Source organism: Falco peregrinus, chromosome 5 (assembly GCF_023634155.1).
Source record: "Falco peregrinus isolate bFalPer1 chromosome 5, bFalPer1.pri, whole genome shotgun sequence".
Classification (NCBI taxonomy): Eukaryota; Metazoa; Chordata; class Aves; order Falconiformes; family Falconidae; genus Falco; species Falco peregrinus.
The window spans coordinates 27,884,192-27,909,767 of NC_073725.1; the positions used below are offsets into that span (position 1 = coordinate 27,884,192).

The 25,576-nt window shown below is 41.7% G+C and overlaps 1 protein-coding gene across 2 annotated transcripts in view; it reads right to left on the reverse strand.

Moving 5' to 3' along the window:
- Window positions 1-235: 235 nt before the first annotated feature.
- The window catches only part of CNTNAP2 (contactin associated protein 2), a 1,162,992-nt gene continuing 1,137,651 nt past the window's right edge, over window positions 236-25,576 (reverse strand). For both annotated transcript variants that reach the window (XM_055806132.1, XM_055806133.1), the window contains 2 exons: window positions 12,888-12,959; window positions 236-11,133 (listed from right to left, as the gene is read on the reverse strand). In XM_055806132.1, the coding sequence (XP_055662107.1) occupies window positions 10,934-11,133; window positions 12,888-12,959 (272 nt within the window). In that variant the 3' untranslated portion in view covers window positions 236-10,933. The remainder of the gene's footprint in view (window positions 11,134-12,887; window positions 12,960-25,576) is intronic.

The window sequence follows — 25,576 nt, forward strand, 5'->3', positions numbered from 1 at the left end:
TCCCAGCCGCTTCTGTTTCCAAACAAGCTGGATGCAAACTATTCAGAAAACCAGATTCACCTGCCCCCCTCCCCGGAGCCGCTGGACACAGAGATCTGAAGAGCACTCTGCACATCGTCTCAGGCTTTTACACACACAGCCTGCAGAGCTTTATGGTTTGGTTTTTTTGTTAAATGAAGATTTCAAATATTCAAAAGCAACCATACATGCACACGCACAAAAATCTAGTCCTCATCTGGCAAGGCTCTTTTAATGTACTTTTACCAAACCACAGTACATACTTCAAATAAGGCCTAACAGATTATACTCTTTATAAATTTACAAACAGTTTATTCTCCTTAAAGAGATCATATTACTTTTATCAGTCTTGTGTATTTCAATGAATTATATGTTTATTCAAGCATAACATAGCAAATGTAGCCATAAACCTGTAGACTAAATGTCTATAACAGAGCAATCTCAGATACACTCTACTTTCAGATTAAGATTTTTTTTTAAATATACACATTTTTGTTTAAATAGGGTAACCGCCATATCCTGGTTATGCTTCCCATGGTGGGAAAATTGTGCTGAAGAAAGAAACCTGTGGACTAGAATAACTGCTAACAGACAAGGCCTTGGTTCACCCGCCAGGGAATTGAGTCAGCTCTGCAGGCACGTAACCCTGGGCTTGGAGAGAAGGAGTGAGAGGCTTGTTTTGCTTCCTAAAGGCTAATGGCCCTGGTCCTTTCCCAGGCACAGACCACTCCACAGCAGCAGGAATGAGATGGATGAGAAAGCACAGCAACGTTTCTACCTCGCACCCAGAGCCCCAGTTACTGGGAGGTGGCCAGCCAGTAGAGATGCATTACTCAGATGTGGCATACAAACAAAGTATTGGGAGTGGAAGGAGTAAAGGGAAGGAGTAAAAGAAAAGAGGAAGTTAAATGATCTGCCTCAGTAGCAATTTTGACAGTCTTTTGCTACTGCTATGTTTATGAATCTACTTCTGAACCCTGAACATGTCCTAGTCTCTGCTGAACCCTGAACATATCCTAGTCCCTGCTGACCCCTGTTCTTCCTCACGAGGCTATCTACACCCGTGGCCCAGCTGCTGCTAGCTTGCTAGTGTGCCAAGCCAAGCTAGAGAAACAGGAGGCCCTCACTAAACTACGAAAACCCCAATAGCTTGCTAAAGAAACTGTTTTGGGGCCCTCACACAGATCAATGCCACGGGCTGTGCAAGGCAAGTGTTTCTGGAGTGTCGTATGGCAGTGATGGCTTCAAACCATCTCTCAAAGACTTGAGAAGCAAGTTCCTGCTTGAGCCCAATATATCCCTGCCAGAGAACCAACAAAGAAAGGAAAAAAAAAAAAAAAGAAGACAAAAAAAGACACTGAGACAAAACCCAAATCCAAACCATGCAAGTTATAGCTGAATAATAAAAAATCAAAATCCAAGCCCATACCCCAAGTCCCTGTTGCCACAGAGACAGCTGGCTGCTTTCTAAACTGCAGAACCAGCCACTCTGCAGCTCCTAAATAACAAGAGTTTGTCAATAATTACCATGCACAAAGTAAAGGCCACTTATAAAACATCTCCATAAAAATATCTATTTATCTCTATATCTCTATTTATATGTCAGTAAGAAGCTTCAGACTGAGCACATCCTAAACACTCCATAGTGTGTGTGTGTGGGGAACCTATTTAATCCCCACAAAATTAAGTGCCCTTGGAGTTGGCATCCACATGTAGGATTAAGTCAGTACAGATCGTTTCCAGGAGGCCTCAGTTAGCACTAGTCAAATAGGGTAGCAGGTTGTCGAGGAGCTGAAGCTTTTCAGGAATATTGTGCCAAATCATGCGGTTGCATCAGAGGAACTCCTGGGCTTGGGCTGCTCAACACATGGTTCAGTTCACTAGGACCGAAGATATTTTACGCGACAGCTGCCCAGCTTGGTGGGGCTTGATCCACTGAAGAGTAGAGCAAAAGAAAAGATCCTGCTTACCCGTGTTACAAGCGAGATCAACCATGCAAAGCAGGTTTGTGGAAAGCCAGTTCCCTGTGCTTCAGAGAGTTAATGGGAATCAAGTGATGCCTTAGTCCTCCTTATTCAAGTGACTCTGATCCCTTATCTTAAGCTGCTGGAGCTCCAAAAGATCAGACACAACGCAGGAGTTGCAACAGGACAAGTATAGTACCACAGGTACTCCAAATGCAGAATCATTTTTTATTCCTCTCTGAGATGTTGATCCAATGAAAATAATCTAATTCCTTGATGAGAATTTTCTTGGATGTGCTAATAAGTGAAATCTGTAGGAGAGCTGCCTTTTTGCCCCTGTTGAGATGGACCTTTAAAACTCCAAGAAACTCAAACCACTAGAGGCTTCTACCATGTCACTCCTTTTGTGCCCTCCTTTAGAGGCTGGCTGCCAGTGGTCTTGTGTAGGCTGAGGGTGGATTCTGACATCTTGTGACCCTAAGGAAAATAGAAACTGGCTTTTGCTAGACATTTGAGTGATGGTATCTCTTGGGAAAATGTGAACCAAGCAAAAGAGAGTGAGTACGCTTGCTGGAACGAGGGGCATCTGCCTTGTTTTCAGACTTTCTTTGCCAGACAGCGCTGTGATTTTTGGAACAAATACAAACAAGCTATAAAATAACGCTGCAGATGGCAGAAACCAAACTTTTCCTTTCAGTCACCAAGTACTATAAACAGACAAAACCCAGCTGCAAATATAATAGATGACAGGACTTTAGGCACACAACTCTCCCACTACAACGGTCACATTTTAGGAAGGTGAGAGGCTCTACCTTGGTCAAAGCAGCAAGTGCTGCTGGGGAGGAGTTCAGAGATGATGGTGAAGGGTGATGAATGGATCAGTGAGAGGGAACGCTTTTAAAGTGAGGGGAAAAAACCCAGAACTGTCAGCCAGTTTCTCTCCATGCTGGCCTTGGAGTGGTGGGTAGGGGGTTTGGAGAGAAGGAGACATGAGATGTGTACAGAGATCTCAGCCCTGTACCAGCAGATGTGTAACAAAAGGGACTTACATTGCGTTTCAGGGTGTACTGCGAAGGGAATTTCTCTTTGCTACCTCGCCCTGCTGCTGTAGTCTGTGTTTCAGGGATAAATGTCTCCTTAGTGCAAGTCACACAAGAAAACTCTACGGACAGACCTTGATTTTGTAACAGAAATAAAACACAACCAGCTGCTAATACTGCATCCAGTGCTTTATAATGGCAAAACATAGACTCATTTTTAAATATTTACCCAAAACGGATTTTTAAGACAAAGCAGCACAGGGCTGTTGGGCCAGCTTGTGAATGATTTATTGACTGTGCCATGGTCAGGCTCCTTCAGCAACACACGAACCATAAGCCAGAGGACACGCAGTTTAGAGAATAAACATTAGTATACAGGGGATGGCTACCTTGTCTTTATTCAGCCAAGTTTATTTATCTCACATACCTCCATATGGGTTTAAAAAAACACACATAGATTTGGCTGGTTGCTGCATCACTAAACAAAGCCATGACCAAATGTAGGAGAGCTGATAGGCTGGAAATTTTCCAAATAAAGCCTACTTCCACATGACATGAGTCATTTAAAGTTATTGCTTTCTGGCTGATTCAAGAGTTTGTTGACTTGCTCCAGTGACTCTTTCAGTCCATCTTAGACAAGAGCCTGCTGATAGCCTACTGTCCTGAAAAAGGAGTCAGTGGGGAAAAATACACAACGGGACGGGATGCTAGGTGATCTCATCTCAGCTGCCTTTCCCACGGAAAGCTGGACCAGAAGGTCTTTTGAAGTCCCTTCGAACCTGGGCTGTTCTGCCGTTCTGTATGATGGGGAACAGGGGACGACAGACAGGGACAGGCAGCAGCACATCTGAAGATTATCTTCCAAGCAAGGCCAGACCAGCAGGTGGAAGAGTTTGGGACCTATGACTCTCTGCTCCCACAGCAGCCTAGAGCAGCTTGCTTAAGTTTCACATCTTCAGCTGTATTCTTGAAACAGCCTGTTTTAAAGCATGTGAAAGGCGGGAGAAGCTCAAATATTCTGGCCAAATAGGCAATGCACACATGGTGATGCACGACTAGCTGCAGCGCTGTAGCTACCCCAAATCTCCAACTGGAAAGCAAGGAGAAACTCTTTCTGGTATAGTTTATTGTTCAGCATGCTAAACATTTCCTCAAATAGTTTCTGCTCTAGTGTCATCCCAGCAACTTACTTTTCTTACTTGTCAGAAAATACCATCTATGCGCCTTGACATGGGTTTCCAATAAGTAAGAATTTCTTAGAACAGCTCTTTGCTAGAATGCAGAATGTCAGTTGTTCAGTATTATCAGTACAAATACCTCTAAGTTTTAATAATTAATACACTGATAGTACCTCTCTGACCCTTGCAGACAGCAGAATTTTAATGCTATGAAATCTGAGGAAATAACCATGTGCTATTCCCTATTACCCTATCACACACCAAGCAAGAACATCGAACTATGGCAACACAAAGGGTATGCACTCTTCTCTCATGTTTGTTTAATCCAGATGTTTAACCATTAAGGAAAAAATAGCAGTGGGAGTATAAGCAGGCATTATTGGAAGCTGCTGTATCACAGAAGGAATAACAATTTAGATGCACTAAATTTGTTACTTGCCTCCATGTATATTTGCAGAGTATATCTTACCCCCTTTTCACAGAAGCAGTTCTCGTTGTGCTTTGCATCACGTGGAATAATTGCTTAACTTTTCTCACAAGATGTTTTGAAAATAGAAAACCAGTCAAAAGAAACACTCCTCTGTGAAAGAGCCCATTAATACCAAACTTTTCTTTTTTACATGAAGTGACTTTTTTTAAAAAAAACCCTTCTTTTATAAAGAAACAACAAATCCGCCACTTTTCTTCCCAGTTCTGAAGTTGTTGGCACAATCAGTTTTGAGCATAGTGCTTCAAGAATTCTGCTTGTCTGTGAAAGTTAGAGTTAAGTAGGATGTTATAAGAACTGTGTTACAGATTGTTAGATAAATGCTTTTTGGAAACCACGTCCAAGTCTGTTCTCATTTGAGGCACCATATGTGCTTACTACTGTAGAGCAAAGTCTGAGTTTACCTCCAAAATTGTATTTAATTTCAAGAGCAAGTGATTTTGCCAGCACTGCAGACTCATGGATTTGAAGCAAGTTTGGTATCTTACCCACCCACATTATGGCAATAAATACCCAAGAGCTGTAGATATCGCATCCTTAAGAGCCTTAGGTTTCAGGGGTGCATGTGCACACCCACACACTTCGGGCTGCCCTGAGATACATGTGGTGACGGCAAGCAAAGACTCTTCTTTGTGTCACAGCGTACAAGTATCAGAAGGGCTTTAAACTCAAAACTTCACTCCCATCTCTTTGTTCTAGAGCTTTCCTATAGAAATGAAAAATTTTCCTGTAGAAAGTGTGACTCCCCTTCTAGGGGTCACAACAGTCAGTACAAATGAACCATCAAAACATGGTCGCAAGGCATCACGACAGGACTGTGCCGCTACTATATTCCACAAAGTAGGTTAAGCTCTTGGACAGGGACAGGGCCTTGGGTCACTGGTTAAGGCAATTCACACTGCAGACAGAGCAACGGGGTGGGAGAAGCACAGTCCTTCTGACTTGGGTGCCTGCTGCACTGATGCTTCTTTGCCTAGATTTCACGCTTTCCCATTGAAGTACACTTAACATCGTTCTTTTATAAAATGCTTCACACCATAAAAACTCTTTAAAGCCTGATAAGGTAGTCTGTGAAAAGGGACAGAAACAGATCTGTTGAGCTGGGCATGCATTTTTCTTGCCGACTTCCACAGAAGGCTCACATTCATAAGCAAAGGACAGAGCTACGGTAGGAGAGGCAGGCAAACCGCCCACGCTCAGCCATTCGCAGTGTGTAACTCCTGTGAAGCTGGCAGTGCCACACAGCCTGCAGTAACAAACGTGAGCAAACCTGACGGCAGACAGCTTGCTGCTATCTGCAAAAAGGCAGGAAAAACCCCAGAAAAGCGGTCACTTCTACCAAAACTCTACTCAGACCCTCAGCCCACCTCAAAAAGCACAGATTCACACTGCCTGAGATCCTCCTCCACGACAGCTCATCAGGGCTGCCTGATGCAGCAGGAACATACTTGCACTTCAGTTTCTTCCCTGGTTTCAGCACCCTCTCTTACATACAACTATGTTCTGAAGTCCCTTTTTTAATGTACTGTGGGTCTTTTCTTAAGAGGTCTTTCCAACTTCTGTCCTTTCCAAATTGATTTCCTGGTACTAGAGAAGGAAAAAATATAGACAATGAACAGAATATACAAAGCATGAGGAGACAGCTGTTAATGAAATTAAAACTGTTTCAAACTTCCTTTTTTTTTTCTTTTTTCTTTTCTCTTCTTTTCTTTTTAAATTTTTTTTATTATTATTATTTACCAATCTGCTTTTCTTAAGAACTTTACTTAAAAGGAAAGACATTCACAGAAGATATTAGGCATACATATCTGTTGTCCTTCTTTCATTCTACTTTACATGCTGTTGCTTTTAGAAGGCAAGGTTTCTGTTTCATTTCTCTAGGATGAATAAAGAAATCTGAATAACAGAATTCAGGTTCTGCTTTTCAAAAATGACACCTTTTCAGGATCACCATGCTTGCTGGGATGTAAAATTGTTCAAGGGAGAAACCACATTAAAATCTATTGCTTGTCAAACTAACATAGCTTCACATTTCAACAGATAACCTTGGAAATCAGATGCATCTGCCATTAAAGGACACTGTTTTAATGAAAATGTAATTATTTACCAGACTCTTAAAACTGAATTCTTATCACTACGGTAAACTTGTACACATACACCACTGCTTTGTCAGTCTTACTAAAATATTTATGATGACCATCCTTTCACGGACATCACGTTGCCTAGAGCATGACGCTGAAATGCTGCCATACCTTTGAAGTGGTAACTGCTAGAAGAGATATAAAAGGTATACGTGATGTTTAAGACAAGAAAAATACAAAGCAGAAATGCTCCAGTACCAATTAAAGACACATATTCCTATTTAATATATCTGAGTTTTCTATCAGTAAATATGGAATAAGCAGTGTGTGAAAGACTTGATTCAAAACTGCCAGATTGGACCGTGGATTTCCCCTCGAGGCTGGGTTGACATCAAAATTAGTTTTTCACCATCTTGGCTCTTTGGAGCTCCACGACTCATTTCCTGGTGGTCTGTGTGTGTTGTGAACGAAGATCCAAAATATTGCTTATATGATTTCACCAACACTGAGAGCGTTAGTCTCCAGCCCAGTCTTGCTCCCTGCTGGCAGCAGTATTGCCATCAATTCCCATGGGATTACAAATGTACCTTTTAGAAACACAACTGGGACACTTCGGTTCCTCCACCAATACCAGAAGCTACATTTTTCTGCACAGTTCAAACAGGTGAAGCAGCTAAAAAGCTGATAAAAGACTGATTATCTTAATATTCTTTGGGGAAAGTAGAGAGTTTTATAAAAGCAGGATCCACTCTCTCCTCCAATAGATTTTCCCAGTACAGGTATATGGATAGTACCTGTCAACATGGATTTTTGGCACAAGAGTGGGTGTAACTATAGGTGGTGTAACCTTCAATAATAGGCATGCAGGGGAAGAAATCCTCAGAATACATATAACGCTAGGAAAACACACAAGCTACTTCTGTGAGCTGGCTTCTGCTTCACTCACTGCTGGGCTGCCAAATGACCGCTGCCTATAATTAAACATATGCCATTCGAAAAAATGAAATGCAAAGCAGACAGGCAGGAATTCACCTACAGTCACCAAATGCCTGTACAGAGACCAGCTGCTAGTCTACAATATCATGTCTAAGGTCCAGTTTAAGAAGAAACAAGAATTCTAGTAATTAAAAAAGAGTTTCTAGAGTTACAAAAGTGACTGTATCATGAAAATAATGTAAAGACTGAAGATTATCAACATTTTAACACAGCACTAATGAACTTCACATAAAGAGGTCCATGGCGCTCAGTCAAGGGAGAGATGCAGATGCTTGCCACTTCACAAATTTTAAATCTGTTTTTCAAATTTAATAGATGCAGATGCTTGCCACTTCACAAATTTAAAATCTGTTTTCAAATTTAAGACACTAATTTACAACTAATGCTTGTGTAACCGTCAAAGGTTATTTTCCAGAAATTCTTGCTTACAGGGGTATGGGAGATTAGCTGGTAGAATTAGAAAATCAGTGAACAGATGTCAGGGGCCTCACTACCATAACCCAGACAACTGCCCCCAGCTTCACCAAGGACTCGGTTGGGCACAGAGATGGAGCCATCCTTCCCCTCTAGTGCCATGCTGAGGCATGTGGCAAATTTGCATTGCGGCTGCTAAGTCTGTTTCTCCTACACAAAGCAGCAGAGGACTCCAGTCTCTCAGGATCTGTGCGTCTGATCCTCCTCCCAGGCATTAAATTCAGATTAGTAAGTAACTTTTTGCTGCAAACCAAATCCCAATCTGTGCAAACAATGCTATAGTCACTTCTTTGGTAACTTGAAGTTGCAGGCAAGGATGTTTTCGTGAGTAGACTAAAATACCATTAAAAGCAAATCAAACTAAAATAATATAGAAAAGAGAATGCCTTTTCAACCCTACAAAGACTCTGTGATTGCCATGTATTTTGCTGAATAGTTAGTGGTGCAGGCTAGATCCAGCACATGCTGATACTCTCCAAGGAGTGGAGACATCTTACACCCATGATTAAACAAGAATAAGGACTCATCTGTTCAATTAAACACAAGAGAGGGAAAGGTTAATACTGGAGGCAAGGCAAAAGGCTGCAGAGCACAAGTGACAGAGGTGATTCTTATGCCTACCCTGAACCCCTCTGCCACACAATATTACCTGAGAAACTCATTTTTTTTTAAACTGGCAACTTTTTCATATGCTAATTCTGAATCCATAAACGGAAGAAATCAATGGGCTTCATTTGCTCTTTTATCTATGTTCAGTGAATCCAGAAGAGGACTTTAGGCTACTGCCCTTAAAACCCAAACTATCTGACCTTGTCCGTCTGACAAATTGTGCTTATCAATTTCTTGTCTGGTAAGGCTCCAATATTTTCTTCCCCCTCCAAGATACTTTTTTCTTCATTTTAAAGGACTGAATAGAATAATGAAAGATACAAGCAAAAAGATAAGGAAATTATCTGTGTAGTAGACTGCAGATTCAGGTGAAAAATGAATCTTGTACAGAAAAATTGATTACATCTGTGCATACTAAACCCAGCAACATTAAAGACAAAGCAAATCTGAATGTCATGAGCATAAATATTTTTAAAGGGAAATTCTTGGTATTGTTTCCTTTCTTTTAGGAAACAGCAAATGCCCTGCAATACATCCATTCCTTCATTCTGTTCCACTGCCAAAACTGCCCATTAAGGTCTTAAACTCCTACCAAATCAGACCCCTGTAGAACCACGCTCCTCTACAGAGGGCAAGGGAAAGCCATGTTACTGCCATCAAGATATGAGGTCTGCAGGCTGCCCCTCTGCCTCTCCTACAGACCGCCTGCCTGCTTCTCAGGTGACACCTACAACTTGCCTGGTCCAAAAGGGGACGTGGGGTGCGATGGTGCACTTGGCATTGGCCTTGCTGTTCTTAATAATACCTTACAAAGACAGCAAAATAGTTCAGGTACATCTCTGTAGTGAAAAGTAACTCTCCACTGGGCGCTGCGTGTTTCTCACGTGCTTTCTGGACAGTTTCCAAGCCTCCTTTGCCTCATCTTCCTCCCTGTGCAAACACTGCCAGCAGAGGCTTTCCTTGCAGAGGGACCAGAACAAAGGATTTAATGAATAAATTGCTATGCTACAGTTGGAAAAAAAAGTATTATGTGAAGCCCACAGGTTCAAATGCATTGACTAGAGCTTTACTAATATTTCTGCAACAGCCTATAAAGAAGAAACAGAAGCCAAGTCTGGCTCTAATTCCCTACTACAATGCTTACACCTAAGTACAGGGTATGCCAATATGCCACAGGCAGAGCTGAGTTTAAACTGGCATGTGCCTCAGGTCACCAGTGCCATAGCCAAAGACACAGGAACAGACTAGGTCTACAGACTCACACAGCACCATCCTCCCTCGAGACCAACAAAATAATAATAATAATGATAATAAAAAAAAACCCCAAAGCTTCCTGTGCTTTATGATCGTCCTCTCTGATAGTAGTAGTAGTCATAATAGCAGTATTTTTACATTGCTGATGAGAACTGTATGCAATCAACAGCATGCCTGGGTCAAGAATATGTATCCTGCCAGGGTTGGCACGCGTTGATGACACATTGAAAAATTGGTGAGTCAGATTGGCATTAATCGTCACCCCCCCCGTCCCACCCCCAGCCCTGAACCCCCAGTTCGATCCCACCAAAATGAACGGTGATATGGCCAAGATGCAGGGCTGAGGGCAGCCCAGGGGGAAGTGGCCGGCCATGAAGGAACACAAGGCCAGGAAGAAAGGTCTGCCACTTGTCAGGACAGACCTACCCATGTTTCAAACAGCTTTTAAAAAATGTAAAAAAACCAGCCCCATTTCTCATTGCGGGTATCTAGAACACCTCTAAACACACAGAGAAATAGACAGGTATTACTGAAAATTTTAACCAATGCTGAAGCTGCAAAACTGGTCTTTGTTGTAGTTGTTTGGATACAGAAGGGGCAATTTGCTGTAAATAATATTAAAAAGTATTTTTTCTTAAATGCTTGAGATATTCTTTTTTTTCCTCCAGTCTCAGTGGTATTTTCCTGTCACTTGCTCCTCCAGTTGTGCTGATCTTTTTACCGTACATGTGCTCAAGCGTCCGACACAGAGTGTTCTCTCCCCACTGCAAGAGTCATCCCAGTCCCGCCCTGGCCCAGCTTGTATCCCACCCCAGGCCCCATCCCCGTGGGCTTAGATAAGCCATTCCTTCTTGCTCTCGTCGATGGTCTCCGTGAAGTTGGGGTCATTGTTCATGATGGCGGCGTCGGCGCTCTCAGCTGACTCTGCCCCTTTGGCCTCGTTGGTGTGGTAGGTTCCCTTGTGGCGAAACATGTAGCGGATCAGGAACACTAAGGTGCAGAGGATGGTGAAGATCACCACTGCAATGACACCTACATAGAGGAAGAAAGAAAAGACACAGCTAGTGAGAACACCACCTACAGATTTTGACACAAAGAAAGGATCCCACAGCTCCTCTGAGCCGAACCGAAGCTACATGGGCAGTTAAACAGCACCACAATTCCTTGGTTTCCACTGCTCGAATATTTGTATGTATTTTTTGCTATAGACAAAATGTCAGTGAGTGGAGTCTGCTAGTGACTTTCATCCCGTAGGTAAACTTCAACATTAACACCTCCTTACAGAGGTGAGCTTTGCTGAGCTCCAGATGGAGGCTTCTGAGTGCTCCCCAAACACGGGGCTGAAATGTCACGGCCTGGGCAGCTCTTTGAGTCACGGATGTATGTCTTCCAGTCAATGGCCATATAGATCCATCATAGCCCCTCAACACATCCTTGAAAATTGGCTTGGCTCACTGTTGGCCTACTCCACCCACTAGGCACTGGCTTCACATAATTACAGATGTAACTGCTTTATCATCATTTATCCTTAATTGCTACCCCTGCGATGTTTTATTTGGAGTTCAGCCCTGTTATGGAGAAGACTCATATATCTTTACCCTCTTAGGCACAGGTAACTATGTGCTAAAACAGCACTGGTTTTGGCCCTTCTCTACAGGCATGAGGATCTTCTAGGATGAAGAGATTATACAATACTCAGGTCAAAACCACCTTGTCATCAGCCTGAATTATGTTATGCCACTTTTGTTAACCGGTGAGTTGGACAGCCAGGTTGTTCAGGTGTGGCCTGAATTTTTCTGAGGAATGCAATCTATCCTTCTAGTATTGTAAGGTTTCAATGTCTTATGGAAAAGTTTTGAGTAGTAATAAAAATATAAATTAAAAAGGAAAAATAACATAGCAAATCAAAACTAAAGCAACTGATATAAACCTGGATATGGAAACATGGGCTCTTGAGGGGGCGAGGGAAAAAACCCAAGACATTCCATTGCAGTGTGTGTAATACTATACTCAGTGTTGCTTCACATGACAAAAAACACCACCAGAATGTCATTTTATATGCATTTAGAACTGTCTAAAAACTATTAGGCTGATCTTTACAATTTCTTTTTTTTTACATGCCTTCAGAATTTGATGCAGTGGCAAAGTTCTCCCAGGACAGTTATGGTGCAATGCTTCCATACTGCGGGACAGGGCAGGGAAAATTGCATGTGTGCATAAAATTAATCAGGACCCTTATTTCTGGAGGCAGCCGGTCAAACGGAATGCTAGTTCAGAGATCAAATTCTGGTATTACTTAACTTTCCCTATCACAATGAATGGGACTCTCCGGCACATAAGTTATAGCAGAATTTGGTCCCTAAAAACCAAGGCAGAATCATGAGGGATTTTTGTCAAGGGTGGGGCAAATAATGTTTGAATAGATTCCTGTTGAATCTGCTATAATTGGAAAAATGTCCTTGTCATTTTATGTAAATTAATTACTCTGTTAACATAAGTAACTACTGCAAAGTAGCTCCCCACACTGATGCTTAATATGTGATTATGAATATCAGTATTTTGATATGGTAAAAACTGAATCTGAAGGGACAAACTAAGCGAGAACAAATAATTTCACTAGGACAATGTGCCTGAACGGATTTACACAAATTTCTATTTCATTTTGTTCAGATGCAGTTTTCCCACATAGCCTGCTCTTAGCAAATAGCTTGAATATGCTTCCAACTGCAATTCAGCTGTCACAATCATACTGTGAAGTACCTTAGAAAAGTAGACACTTTTCCTACCTCCAATAATGGCAGAGTTTCTGTTAACTCCATCTCCTATAGCTTGACCGTTGTATGGGAAATCGGCACTGGCTGTAAATAGGGAATTAAAGATACACGTTGTAATAGCAGTGAAATTTCACATAGTAGTTCAGAAATACATCCAACATCCTCAGATACAATTGAAAGAAAACTGTGATTCCTAAATATTTAACGAAAGAAGCAGAAAAGTAGAAAATCTTTCAGTATTATCTAATCCCTCAGAACTTCTTGCTTCCTCCTTTTAGTAAAAATAAAATAAAAATAAAGGAGGTACTCTCAGTAAGCATAACTGTTAGCACAGGATGTCATTTTGTTACTCTACTAACATAAATTCAGCAAGTTTCTTTAGCACAAAACCAAACAGAAACCGTTCTTTCAAAAACATGTGATCATACACACCGAGATTTTTGCCTTTGTCACTGTCATCCATAGAAGGCTTCAGAAGCTTCCAGGATTTTGTGACTGCCATTGCATACAACTGCAGGCTCTCGGAATGAAAGAACTGCCATCCCTTTTGCTGCTGCACAGCCCAAGGTAAGCGAGGGGTTGCCTTTTCTGCTGGATGAAGCCACAGAGCTGCTGCCCAAAGAAGCACGTGCCAGCACCTCTGCTACTCTAGGAGGAAGCCCAGCGTGCCAGCTTAGCCACTGCTGGTGGTGCTTTGGTGCTGAGATGCAGCGCTGCGAGTTGGAGGAGCTGAGGCACGGCAGGCAGGACAGCCTGTGGGAGAAGAGAACCTCCAGCAGACAGATGAGGAGAAGAAACACAGTCAGATGTACCAGCATTCATCTGCCAGTGACCTGAAAAGGAGAGACTCCTTGCAGCAGAGCTGGATGAAGGAATTAGTCCAGATTTAAAGTAGAATTTGGATGGTAGCCTTGGTGTTAACTCCAGGACACATCACAGATGCTTTCCAATGGCAATCTCATCAATTAAACCTATCCTCAGCATTTTCTTTTATAGTCAGCCACAGTGACTAGACACTGCGGTGACTAAGCAAGCCCAGGGAGCAGGTGAGTAGTTGCAATTGTTCCCTTCTTTGCCACTGGTTTATGGCATTGATTTCAAAACAGAGAAAATGGTTGTTAAAAGTAGTTAACTGGAGACAGGTAAAATAATGAAGGATACGAATTACTTCTTGGGTCAGTATTTAAAACCTAGCTGTATTTTCCTTGTTTGATGGACTAGGTGATATTGTATTAATCAGTTGCCTTTACAGGCCAGTGATGAGTTCACTATGCCCCAAAACCGGCTAAGGGAGTGCAACTGGCTTTCTATACGCATGGAGTAAAATCCAGAATAAAGTTCCTTTTGTGTCATGAAGCAGCTGCACAAAAGAATGAATGGCTTCAGCTCGCCATGTGGCCTGCAAAGAGATTTGGGGCTAGAGTAGCCTTCTGTGTGCCTACTCTGGGGGAGAGTCGGACCAGCTGTGTGTTCAGCAGCTAGTTTTTGGCCGGTCGCCTGCAGGACAGACAAGAGAGTTTCTCAGGGCTCAGTGGAGGGGGCCTGGCCAGCAGTTTTTGCCAGTAGCACTTGTGCCTTTGACATTTGTTGGTGCTCTGGCTTCAGGAAACAGCATTTCTACACCTCTCTGAAACAAACCAGGCTAGAAAATGTAACAGATAAATAAATACCTGATTCTGTATCAGTGGATTTTGCTCCAAAGAAGAACCTTACTGTGCAGGACCGTGAATGTTTCCTACAGAGACATTTTGGCACAGGGTCCATAATATTATCCTTGCAGTGCTGAAAGGGGAAGGGATGGCAGTGGGAAAATAAACCGTAACTTTAAACCTGCCCTGCCTGCACCTCAAGGAAAATCCTAAAGCCAAGTAACACTACGCAGAACAGCACAGATTTGCCAAATCGCAAGGAATTGCTCTCCACCATCCATACGGAGGCCCCTCGCCACAGGAGCAGCACCACAGGCAGTTACCAAGTCCTACCACTTGCCACTTGGTTTGGAGTTGCTCTCCTGTGTCCCCACATAAGAAATCTTAAAATCAGCTATGGTCACAGCTCCTCCTTCCCTTACAACCAAATATCATATTTTATCTTGTCTTACAAGGTTGTTTCAAGGCCCACGGCACTAGTGAAGTGCGAAGGAAGAGGAAAGCTGCTGTTATGGTAGCACGATCCCTCCTGAACTGCCACATTGCAACGGCTATGCTACAAGGCATTCCTGGCAGATGGAAGACCACGGCTTATGACGTTCAATAGCCACTGAAGTACATGGCAGGATAATGAAGAACATGACGCATGATGTGAAGCTACATCCTTGATCGTGTCTGAGAGCTGCTGCTAGGACCGGACCCGATGCCTCTGTTCAAAGGTGCTTTCCATTGCATCTAGTCATCATGCACACTCAGATGTCCATGGGGTTAACAAGCAGGTATGATGCACCCTGAGACTCTCACCTCTGACAAAGAGGAAACAGGAACATGTGTTTGGGGGCAGGGGACAACCTACTTCAACAAGAGTTCACCATCAGATTGGGTAAGTTGTGCTCTGCTGCAACTGCTGGAGAACCAGGAGTGCTGTAGTGAAAAAAATGAATGTAGGTGTCCATTAATCTCTTTTTAAAGCACCTATGGCAGTGCTGGCAGATACTATTGCCATAATTCATGAATTCCTGTTCCATTACCCTTGTGTCAGCAGGAGACCTGCTTTTACATTCTGGGTGGTTTCTGACTGAAAAATTCTACCTCAAATCTCAGCCAAATGTGGGGTTATAGAATACTTTTCGCTGCAGAAGAGACTATACAAGTTTTTTACTGGAAGTATTACTACAGATGGATAGTGGAGGAACAAAAGAACTCGTTGCTTTCTTTTTTAGGTTAAAGTTGCCTTGAAATTCTTCTGGGCAGCAGCAGCTTCTCAAATGATCAGAAATAGCTACAGATCAGAGGTCTAAGAACTACAAAAGGGTAATTTCTGCCACAGCAATTAGGCAGAAAATAACGTATAAGGGTACATTCCTTGACCCTTCAAGGTGAGCTTAACAAGAGTACTGTCACCAACAGGCACCAAGCGCAGGTGTTTCAGATAACAGTCATTCAAACACATGGTGATTTGTCTCTGACCATACTATAGTCACATTCTTTGGCAATATTAAGCAACTTTGTCAAGAAGACAACTAATAAGATTATTTTTTCCATCACTGGTAGATTTCAGGAACCAAGTGAGGGAAGAACACATTAGAGCAGGCTGACAAAGGGGCAATGGTAATACTGAGGCTCTGGTGAAAGCACAAAGACTATAGATTGTCATTCACAGGTTGCAAAGAGAAACTCCTAAAATGTTTTAAAATGACTGGTCAGACAAAATTGATATTGCTACTAGTGACTCTCATGTTTCATGGGAATCTAAAACCCAGTACAATAACTAGTTCTCATGGCTACAATATGCAGATGAAGTGCAGGATGAGTTGCTCATGGAAAGTGTGTGCCTTCATTTCTCTGCCAGAGCTGGGAACACCTCTTCCCTGTTCAGATTCTTCCATTATCACTGTGACATTAATTCTAACTATATTTCTCAGCAAGCCCTTTTGCACTGCCTGACACTCGTACCTTGACAGCTTCAAATCACGACTTGCCCACAGCAAACAGGTGCTACAGAGCTGCAGTTACTCTTTGCAGTTAGCCTGCAAAGTCCCTCTGGGCAGCAAGTGGGGTGGTGAATGTAATATAAGGTGGGTGTGGGGAGGAATACTGCAGGAGTTTTGGTCTATGTACTGTGCTACCTAATTGTTAGCTGAGGCCATGAATATGGAAAAAATCCAGTTTTCCTTTAAGACTTGGTCTACAGAGGTTGCTTTCAAACACCTGGTTCCCATCTGGTTTAGGGACTGCACTGGAAAGGTTTCCTTATTGTAGAAGCTTTTTCTGACTCTCCCCTAGGTTTCTCTGAGCAGCCAGGGTCTCATTTATGTGAATCAAAACATGAAGAACAGAGCAAAGAGCTTTTTAATCTCCCCTGGATTACATATTGGGCCAAGAGATGTGCTGCCAGTTCCCCGAAATCCTCTGCTCACAGAGCTGTGCCAGAGAGCCATTGGTTTGGTGTCAGGACACACCAAAGACCTGCAAAACCTACAGCTAGCCTAGGGATGGATGGAATTGTACCAGGAAATACTAAACTCATCTGTGGCTTATGGACATCACTTTGTCTGGTTCCCTTCCAGAATCCAAGCTGGGCGATGCTGTTCTTTGCACCCTGCCTTCCCACAGCAGGCCATAGGGTTTGCTTCAAACACCATCATCCTGAAGCTAACTGAATGTAAAAGGACACAACATACTTTCCCTTCTCTTTTTTTTCATGGGCTGCTGTTTGCAAGGACATAGTTTCAATAACCACAGAGTAAATCTATGGAGTTTGAACTTACATTTTGCACTTTTCAACTTTCTGTTATTAGTCTCAGGGTAAACGAGGTTAAAGGAACTTTGCAGCACCTAAAAGCTTGATTAAAGACTGCAGCCAAAACCCGTGTTTTGGCCATCAATTTAATGACATTTGAAATTTTAGATGACCACAAAAATGCAGTAGGAGACCTACCATCATCCAGCACACTCAGCGTGGTTAGTGCCACAGCCAGATGCAATACAGAATCACTCACTGAATGGAAAGGGGAGATGGGACTGGATAAACAAACCATAATTAGGATTAGATGTTAAAGATGACAGATGTGGTTGATTTAACAGAGTGAATGGTAATTTTGCTTCATTATAGTAGGTGTGATTTTGCATCTGCCATTTACAGGGAACAGCTTTTACAATGGATCTCACATAAAAGCCTTGTGCAAATTCAAAAATTGAAATGCAGAATGACCCCGTTAAAGCAGAAAAGTGGTCCAGAAAGTGGGTGTGGGCAGAGAAATGAGCAAAAGGCTATTCAGGAAAGGCAAGGCGTAAACCAAAACCAAACGGGGAGACTTTTCAGCTAGAAAGCAGCACTGAGAAGTACAAAGTAAAAGGCTAATACCATTCTGACATACACTACCAGGGGTGTCATACACAAGCTGTTGGAAGCAATTTTTTTTAAGTGAACTTTTTCACTGAGTGGGCTAGTCTTAGTTAAAGCACACCCCACTACAAAGGAAGATACAGTGTAGATTTACTCCAAAAAATGAAGGGTGGGAGTGATCACTGGTCTAACACAAACAATGGGTGAAAGCTGTGAAATGCTGGAAATTGAGTTCGTTCAGCCTAGAGCTAACACGTGTTGCAAGGCTGCTCTGACTTTCCGCTCTACAGATGTCCACAATTTTGAGAGGTATTCTCCCATTACTAAGACCAGTTGGGTTTTGATGTAAATATGAACTAGGGAAGCAACCAGAACAACTGGATCTGGTGATCACAAGGTATATAAAACTCCCAGCAATCAGGACACTGATTAAAGGTAGCACAGTGAGAGAACAAAATGACAGCAAAGATGTGAAATTGAACTCCTTCCTCATTCTCTTCTGCAGCCAGGCATCCAAGAAGTGAGCTTGCAAAGAGAGCAAACACTCACTGATACCTTAGGATTCTGACATTAGACCTATTCACTAACCTACTTCTCCACAGGACCATAACAGAGAGGAAAAAAAAAAAAAAGCAAGCTCTCTGGCTCTGTTTTGTTAAATTATGCCAACTCTGCTGGTTAGGTGAGACTGTACTGCTACGGTTTGAAATTACAGAGCACTCCTTATTACAGGCTGCAAGTACAGAAACTAATTGCTCAACTCTTGATAGTAGAAACTAATGGGCATTCACAGTTGCATTCCCCTTCCTGAAGGGACTAGATTACAAGAGAAACTAAACACATGCACAAGAAATGATGGAGCAGGAGTAAACAACTCCATTACACAGCCCTACTTCAAAGGCGAACATCACAGCCCACAGACTCCAGTTGCCCTTTCTTGCTCATCCCACTGCCCGTGCCCATCCCAGCCACTGCTCTCCACCTCAGGGTAGCTCTGGGAGGAGTTCCCATGACAAGTAAACTACAGCAATTCAGAAAAAGAAGAAAAAAAAATTCTGAAGCAGTATTAAAAATGCAGTGTATTTTTATACTGCCAAGGCAAATTTTGTATTGAAAGTTCCTATGGTTTTTTTCTTGTAAATAATACATTATATTTTTTTTCAATCTTCTCCAAGCTGAAAACACAAGCCAAAAGAAGGAAAACTACTCCTGCTGCTGGTTTTCTATGCATTTGAGAGCAGATTTGGAGGGAGGACTGTTTAACATGAAGCTCTGTTAACAGTTTACTTAAAGACCCACTGACATCAGCTAAAGTCTGTCAGACTTAACTGAGAATTTGGCTGAAGTTATTTTTAATATTAAACACTTTCACGTTAAAAAAACCCAACACACCAAACCACACCACAAAATATTTAAAAGATATTAGTAACCATATTGTTTGCAAAAGGTCATTTTTTTCCTAGCATGGTATATGAGGTCAGTGATTACTCCCTGAATTTTCAGTGATGCCTCAACTGTAGTGTCAGAGAGTTACAAGTACATCCCTAATACGAACCATTTTTCTGTCTTTATGGAAATAGAAGCCTTCGCAGTCATAGACTTAATATTTTTTTTGGTGAGAGTTACAGGATATTGGAAAAAGCACACCCACATAGCAATTCTGAAACTACCAGAACAGATGTGCAGCTTAGAGGAAAAATTAGGGCTTCTCACTTTAAAAAATGTCATCTTCTTCTCTCTGTCGCCAATAATGCAAATTATTTGGACCGTGTCTGAACACTGGATCAAAATCCACTCATTTCCTCAATCCTTTGCAACTTTGTTGGCCGGCAGGGATAGGGAGGAAACAAAACCAGAAAAAAACCCCTTCACAAATAACAAAAACGTCCTCCAACATGTTAGTGCTATTTCGATCAATTATTTAAACTAAGTTTTGCTTGTATGGGATGTTCCGTTAGATCAAAAAATTTTTTGAAGGGTTGCAATTTTTTTTCTAAGAAATTTTCACTGAAATGCAAGTGTTTTTATTGACAGCTACTGGTGATTTCTGCTGAGAGACAGTGAGACATGCGCAGAGATGATGGAAAACACAAACCCTGTGGTTTTGCATTACTGGCATGAAGGCTCTCCAATCGTGTCTTTTTATTTCCATTTGAAATGAGTATAAATGAAAAAAAATCTTTTGAAATGATGGCTTAATAGAAACACTGTCCTCTGAACAGCCCTTCTGTACCCAAATGCCTGGGACAGTGTGGGAAAGTAAGTGGGGATTATAGAAGAAAGAGTTGTTGGATGTTTCTGTTCAAAAAAGCATGAATTTTGGAGTGAACAATGGAAATGCCGACAATGAACAATGGCAGCATTGGGGGAAAATTCACTGAACGCTCCATGGTCAATGAATCGGCACCACGCAAATTCTCAACGCTGGACACCAGAGCTGACAACCCAGTCAGTCAGGACAGTTCTGGATTGCCTGTGTTATTACTCCTTTCATTTCCTTCTGCAGGTGGACTTTGCTGTCCATACTCTTACGGAGGAGAGGAACCGCGGGTTTTATGAATGGTTTGCTCCGAGAGAGCAGTGCAATATTCCTTCTTTCAGTTTTAAAAAGCAATCTTCCTACCAACGGGACAGAAAAACTTGTGCTTTATTAGACGACCCATCCCTGCAGCTTAAACTCCCCCACACCAGTCCAGGATGAAATAAGAAACAGGGAAAACATTCCTGCAATGTCTGTTGGGATGGGTTAGGTGATTCTCCCCCGCTTGCCGCTTTGCATGGTCATTTCTCAATAGTAAGTTTTACACTTTCTTTTGCAAACAAGCAAGCAATTGTACGAAGTAGTGGGAAGCAAGACCAAAACACTTGTTAAATTCAGTAACTGGTACTTGTATACTACAGAATTTTAACCCTTGTTTTAAAGGGAGAGCAGATGTTTAGAATCACTTTTGGATCGTACAGCTTGAACTTCAGCAAGTTCTGTCTCTGCCAGATTTCCAGTTGATCTGCAGCACATTAGAGCACCCCCATCCATCAAAGACCTGAACTCATCTCACTTTTAATTCCTGGTCGTAATGTCTGTCCAGCACTGGGTCTCACTATGACTCCAGACAAGAACTGCTAGTGTATTAGTCATGCTGGCCTAAGCTATCACTTTCATGAAAATTTTATGAGCAGCGCTTACATTTCACCCGTTAAGGAAGACAAACAAATACTTCCTTTTATAATTAATGTAGAATATGAAACACTTTGGTGCTGTCAAAGGAACAGTAAAGTTAAGTGCTGGTCAAAGCCTAGCCATATATAGTTAATCTCTGATAATGGACCCACAGGGAATACTTGAAAGAAAGAAAGAAAATAATAAAAAAATCAAACTCAGTGAACAAGAATACCAAACAAGCCTGTAAGCTTACGACAGCTATAAAAAAGCAGAAAAAAAATATGATGGACTCTATTGAGGTCATTGGAAGAAAGGGCTTCACACAGCCAGGATATGAACAAGATCAGGTTCTGCACTCTTAGAGTTCATACACTTATGAAAAAAGAAAAGTCTGGACTGGGGATGAGGAACAGGTCAGATGGGAGAGTTTAAATCTAAAATAAACTTCAATAGCTGTAATGACCTGAGTGTAATCTAGAATAACCTCTTACACAGGAAGTGAAGTGCTTTTCAGCTTAAGGAAAGGAAAAAGAAGGCAATGACATGAAGTGCTCAGGCATTTAAATGCTTCCTTCTCCACTCCATTTTTTCCCTAATTTATGCCATCTCTGTGTTCATAGACAGTTAGTACTTGTGGAAAAAATACAGTCTTTGCAGAGGATGGAAAACACTCTTTTTAATATTACTACCTTCTTGTCTTGATGTCAGGTAGCAGCATTAACATTCAAATCACTGCTTATGAAATAGCTACAATGCCAGTCTCTCAATGAATGCCAAAAGAATTTACAAGCTTGGCAGTCTGTCAGCTGTCTGATACACTAGACAGTGTCAGCAATTTCACACTGAAATTGTATATTCTTAAAGATAAGAGAAAGCTATGCCTAATTGTGTGAAGGAACTAGATGAGACTGAGGGAGGAATTTTTATTTCAAATCAAAAGAGAGATTTAGTAATTCAAGCACCATAATTAAGCCCTTTAAGGATGAAGCCCTGATTGTGCCAAATTTCAGGCAGATGCTCTTTCTAGTTAGCTGCTCGATGGGGAGGAGAAAAATAGAACTGTTGCATCTCAATGTTTACCACTTACCTTCTTGCCTGCAAGAAGCACTTCGTGCTTAGAAACTGAGCTGTGAGTATCTGCTAGACTCAATCCCTGACTGTCTGAAAATAATGCCACCTTCCTGTTTGAAAACAACTGGGTCAAAGTCACAGACTTCTGAGATAATATCTGTATCAGGAGAATCGGGGATAAATGCTGTCACTGTCAGCAGAGGAAATATGATCACAGAAATGCACACAAATCTGGCTGTGGAAGAATCTGTTGGCCTGCCCGGCAGGCTGCATGTGCATCTTCCACCTCTTTTATAAGGAGTATAAATATTAAACTAGCTTACTTGCAGACAAAGGGTCTCCCAATGTTTACACGCTATGTTAATTTAAAAAACCCAACCACCTCGAGTGATCAGTAACTTCAATGAGAGAATCTGGTGTCATTCTCCAACTGCAGCAGAGGTAGCCAATCCTGTTTGCTATGCCTGTAAAGGAGGAGCATCATTTTATTGTAGCAACTGCCTGCACATCCGTTTCTAATACTGCTAACACCTAGGAGATCAAATGTACATGTGGTAGGCTGTCTCATGATGCACCTCTTCCATCCCACTTGCCCCTCACGCAGGCAGCCTGGAAAAGTGAACCTGCTCCCCCCACCCCTTAGAGGAGCCAATGAGTGCTGTGTCACACATTACCATTGACTTTAATCCTTCTGCTGTTGGATTCACTGATGCGTACAGGACTCTCTCAGTGTCTCTGGCCAGGAGAAGACCATTTGGTTTGTGTGTTTGTAACATAAGACCATTTTGAGGGCTGAATTGCTGCCCTCCAGCAAGTCATGCCTTTGATCCTTCCTTCCCACTGAGTTGTTTGCAACCAGCCATTGACAAGGGTAAGAGCCCTTTCCCGTCTCTGTAGCCACATCCGTGCCACTGTGCATCTGACACAGCTTCTCCCCACGTGCTGCTGCTCTGCCCCCTGAGATGTGGGTACCAGTGGTCAGAGGGTGGAATAGCAACCCACCTGACAGCGTCTGAATGCGGAAGGTGACCTCCAGCACTGTCACCAGTTACACACGAATGACACTTGCTCTTAGTCCAGAAATGGACTGCTATCTTTCACTTGACAAAGGTAATTGTTACATCAATTAGGTGAGCAGGGATCATACGTGCAGTATTCAGCCCTCCCACTCTCTTCTCCTGCCATCACCTGTTAAAGGAAGAGGGATGAATTTGTACCAAAAAGGGAGTTAAACCTGCAGGCAGCCATTTTAAACTTGATGACAGCGGTGCACGTCTTCATACAATGTTTTTGCCAGACATGCTCAACATAGGTTTCAAAATAAGCTGTTGACATTTAAAGGCAAGACCTTTCACCTTCTAAAAAAATAAAGAGCTTTTAGGGTTTAAATACATACAGTCAGAAAAAAGTCACACCACTTGGAAGAACATTGCAGATGTAACATTTAATCCTGCTCCATTTAATTCTTAGTATGTGGAAGCTAATATGGGTTTAGCTAAATCCTGCATCAAATAGCCTGGATGATGTTCTGTTCATACTCAGGATAAACATATCTTGCAGCTGTGTAGTGCCATGGCAGCTTACAGGTGCTAAAGCACGGTTTGTCAACTGTTGTGTATACCTTGCTTTTACTGGTATCTCTTGCTTTTACTAAATTCAAGATTGGGTAGCTTGGTAAGCTGGAGTACATTTCACCTAAAATGGAGAGGTACATATATATAGTAGGTCTCTTCTACCCTTTCTATATAAATAAGAAAAGTTTGGAAGCGAAACTTCATTAGTAAACTGCAGAACCTTTGTCTTAGGTAAAAACACCCACAAACTGAACAACCCCACCCCAATAATACACATCTTCTGATTTTAAGTATAAGGCATCTTAGGTGTGGGAATTTATTTACTACAGGATCATCATCTGTTTGAGCTTTTGTTTGCTTCTCTACAATGAGCAAGGTAGATGTCAGTTATCAGTGACATACATCTTAGCTACTTTGAAGCGATATTAAAAACTCTTGATTAGTGTTTTTTTTTAAACATATGCCACAGTAATAGGTATTAAAATGCACGCTAATATAGTTAAAGGCATGCAATTACAACTTTTGTTTCGAAATGTATGCCAGACAGGTAATTTTCTGGGTTTAGACAACATATTAAGGTAAGGCATGTCATTTTTTAAATAATATGGTCATTGATCGGGCTCTTTTTTGCCTCCTTTGTACACTCCTTTTGATGTAAATAGCCCAGATGCCATTCTACACTCCTTTTGAGATCACCAAGGCAAATTGGATTGTCTGACATGAACTAATAGAGATGGGATGCAAACATGGGATGAGAACTATATTGATGATCTGCTTGGGTTTAATTGACATTTTTTTTGTAAATCACCAGGAAGTCACATTCTAGAAAAGAATGACTTGTTGAATTCCTGTGCTTCATCACCACCAAGAAAGGATCACCATAGCAACAGGAAAAGACTATGAATTGCAAGAATACTCACAAGCCAAATAAAAGATTAAGATAATGTCCCAGTAGCATGGCAAAACACTAGCCATGGGTTCGGAGGGAGGGAAGTGGCATTTTCACAATGACAAATTTAGAAAGAACTAACATTGTAAATGTGAAATATGTATGAAGTCAAGGCTAATAGAAAGTGCAAGACAATGAATGCGGAAGCTGTATGGCCCATTTATCTGGGGAGCAAATCAACAAGGTTTCTTACTGATAAATCCCTGAACTTGTCTGTAAGGGTCAGTCTTTATTATTTCCCTCTTAGCCTCTCTGTTAGGGCATCCAAAATATTTTGCAGCTAGCAGGAGGTGTCCATGCTGTAACTACAGAGAAGAGTTTAAGACAAAACATTTAATGTAGGTCATCTGTCAGGCAGAACCTGCTTAATATCCAGTAATTATTCATAAGGTCTGATCCAGCACTGCAGTTTAGAGGTGAAAAGATCATTACGTTTGCCGTCTGGTGTATCTGTCCTATTTAGACATTTATCTTTGATCCCCTCCTACAACATTTTTCAATCTTAAACATCTAATTCCACAGTATTTGAGAAGCAAAGCTACAAATCTACACTTAAAGTGTGAATCTGGATTAGTGCAGAGCATGTCACTGAATGAGATTTAAACTCTATGATACTTGCCACAAAATTTTCTTCTTTTCTTCTTTCCACTACAAACCACCTGTCCTCAATTCTCATATTCTGTTAAGATCTAGGTGACATAACAATAAAAAATATAGACTAAAACCTGTTTCAATTGAGAAACCCTGTACATAGTAACTGCTGCTTTCAAAGCCATGTTCTTTGCAACCATTTCTTTGTGGCAGAGTGTGTGTGGCTTTTGCTTTAGCACCACTACAAGTGTTTCTCTGAATTTCAAAAGAGTGTCTTCGTCCCTTCAGCCAGTTTAGTAAAGGAGTAAATTCACGCTGAGAGTACTGAGACTATTCCAGTTCTGGAGTCAATAGGAAA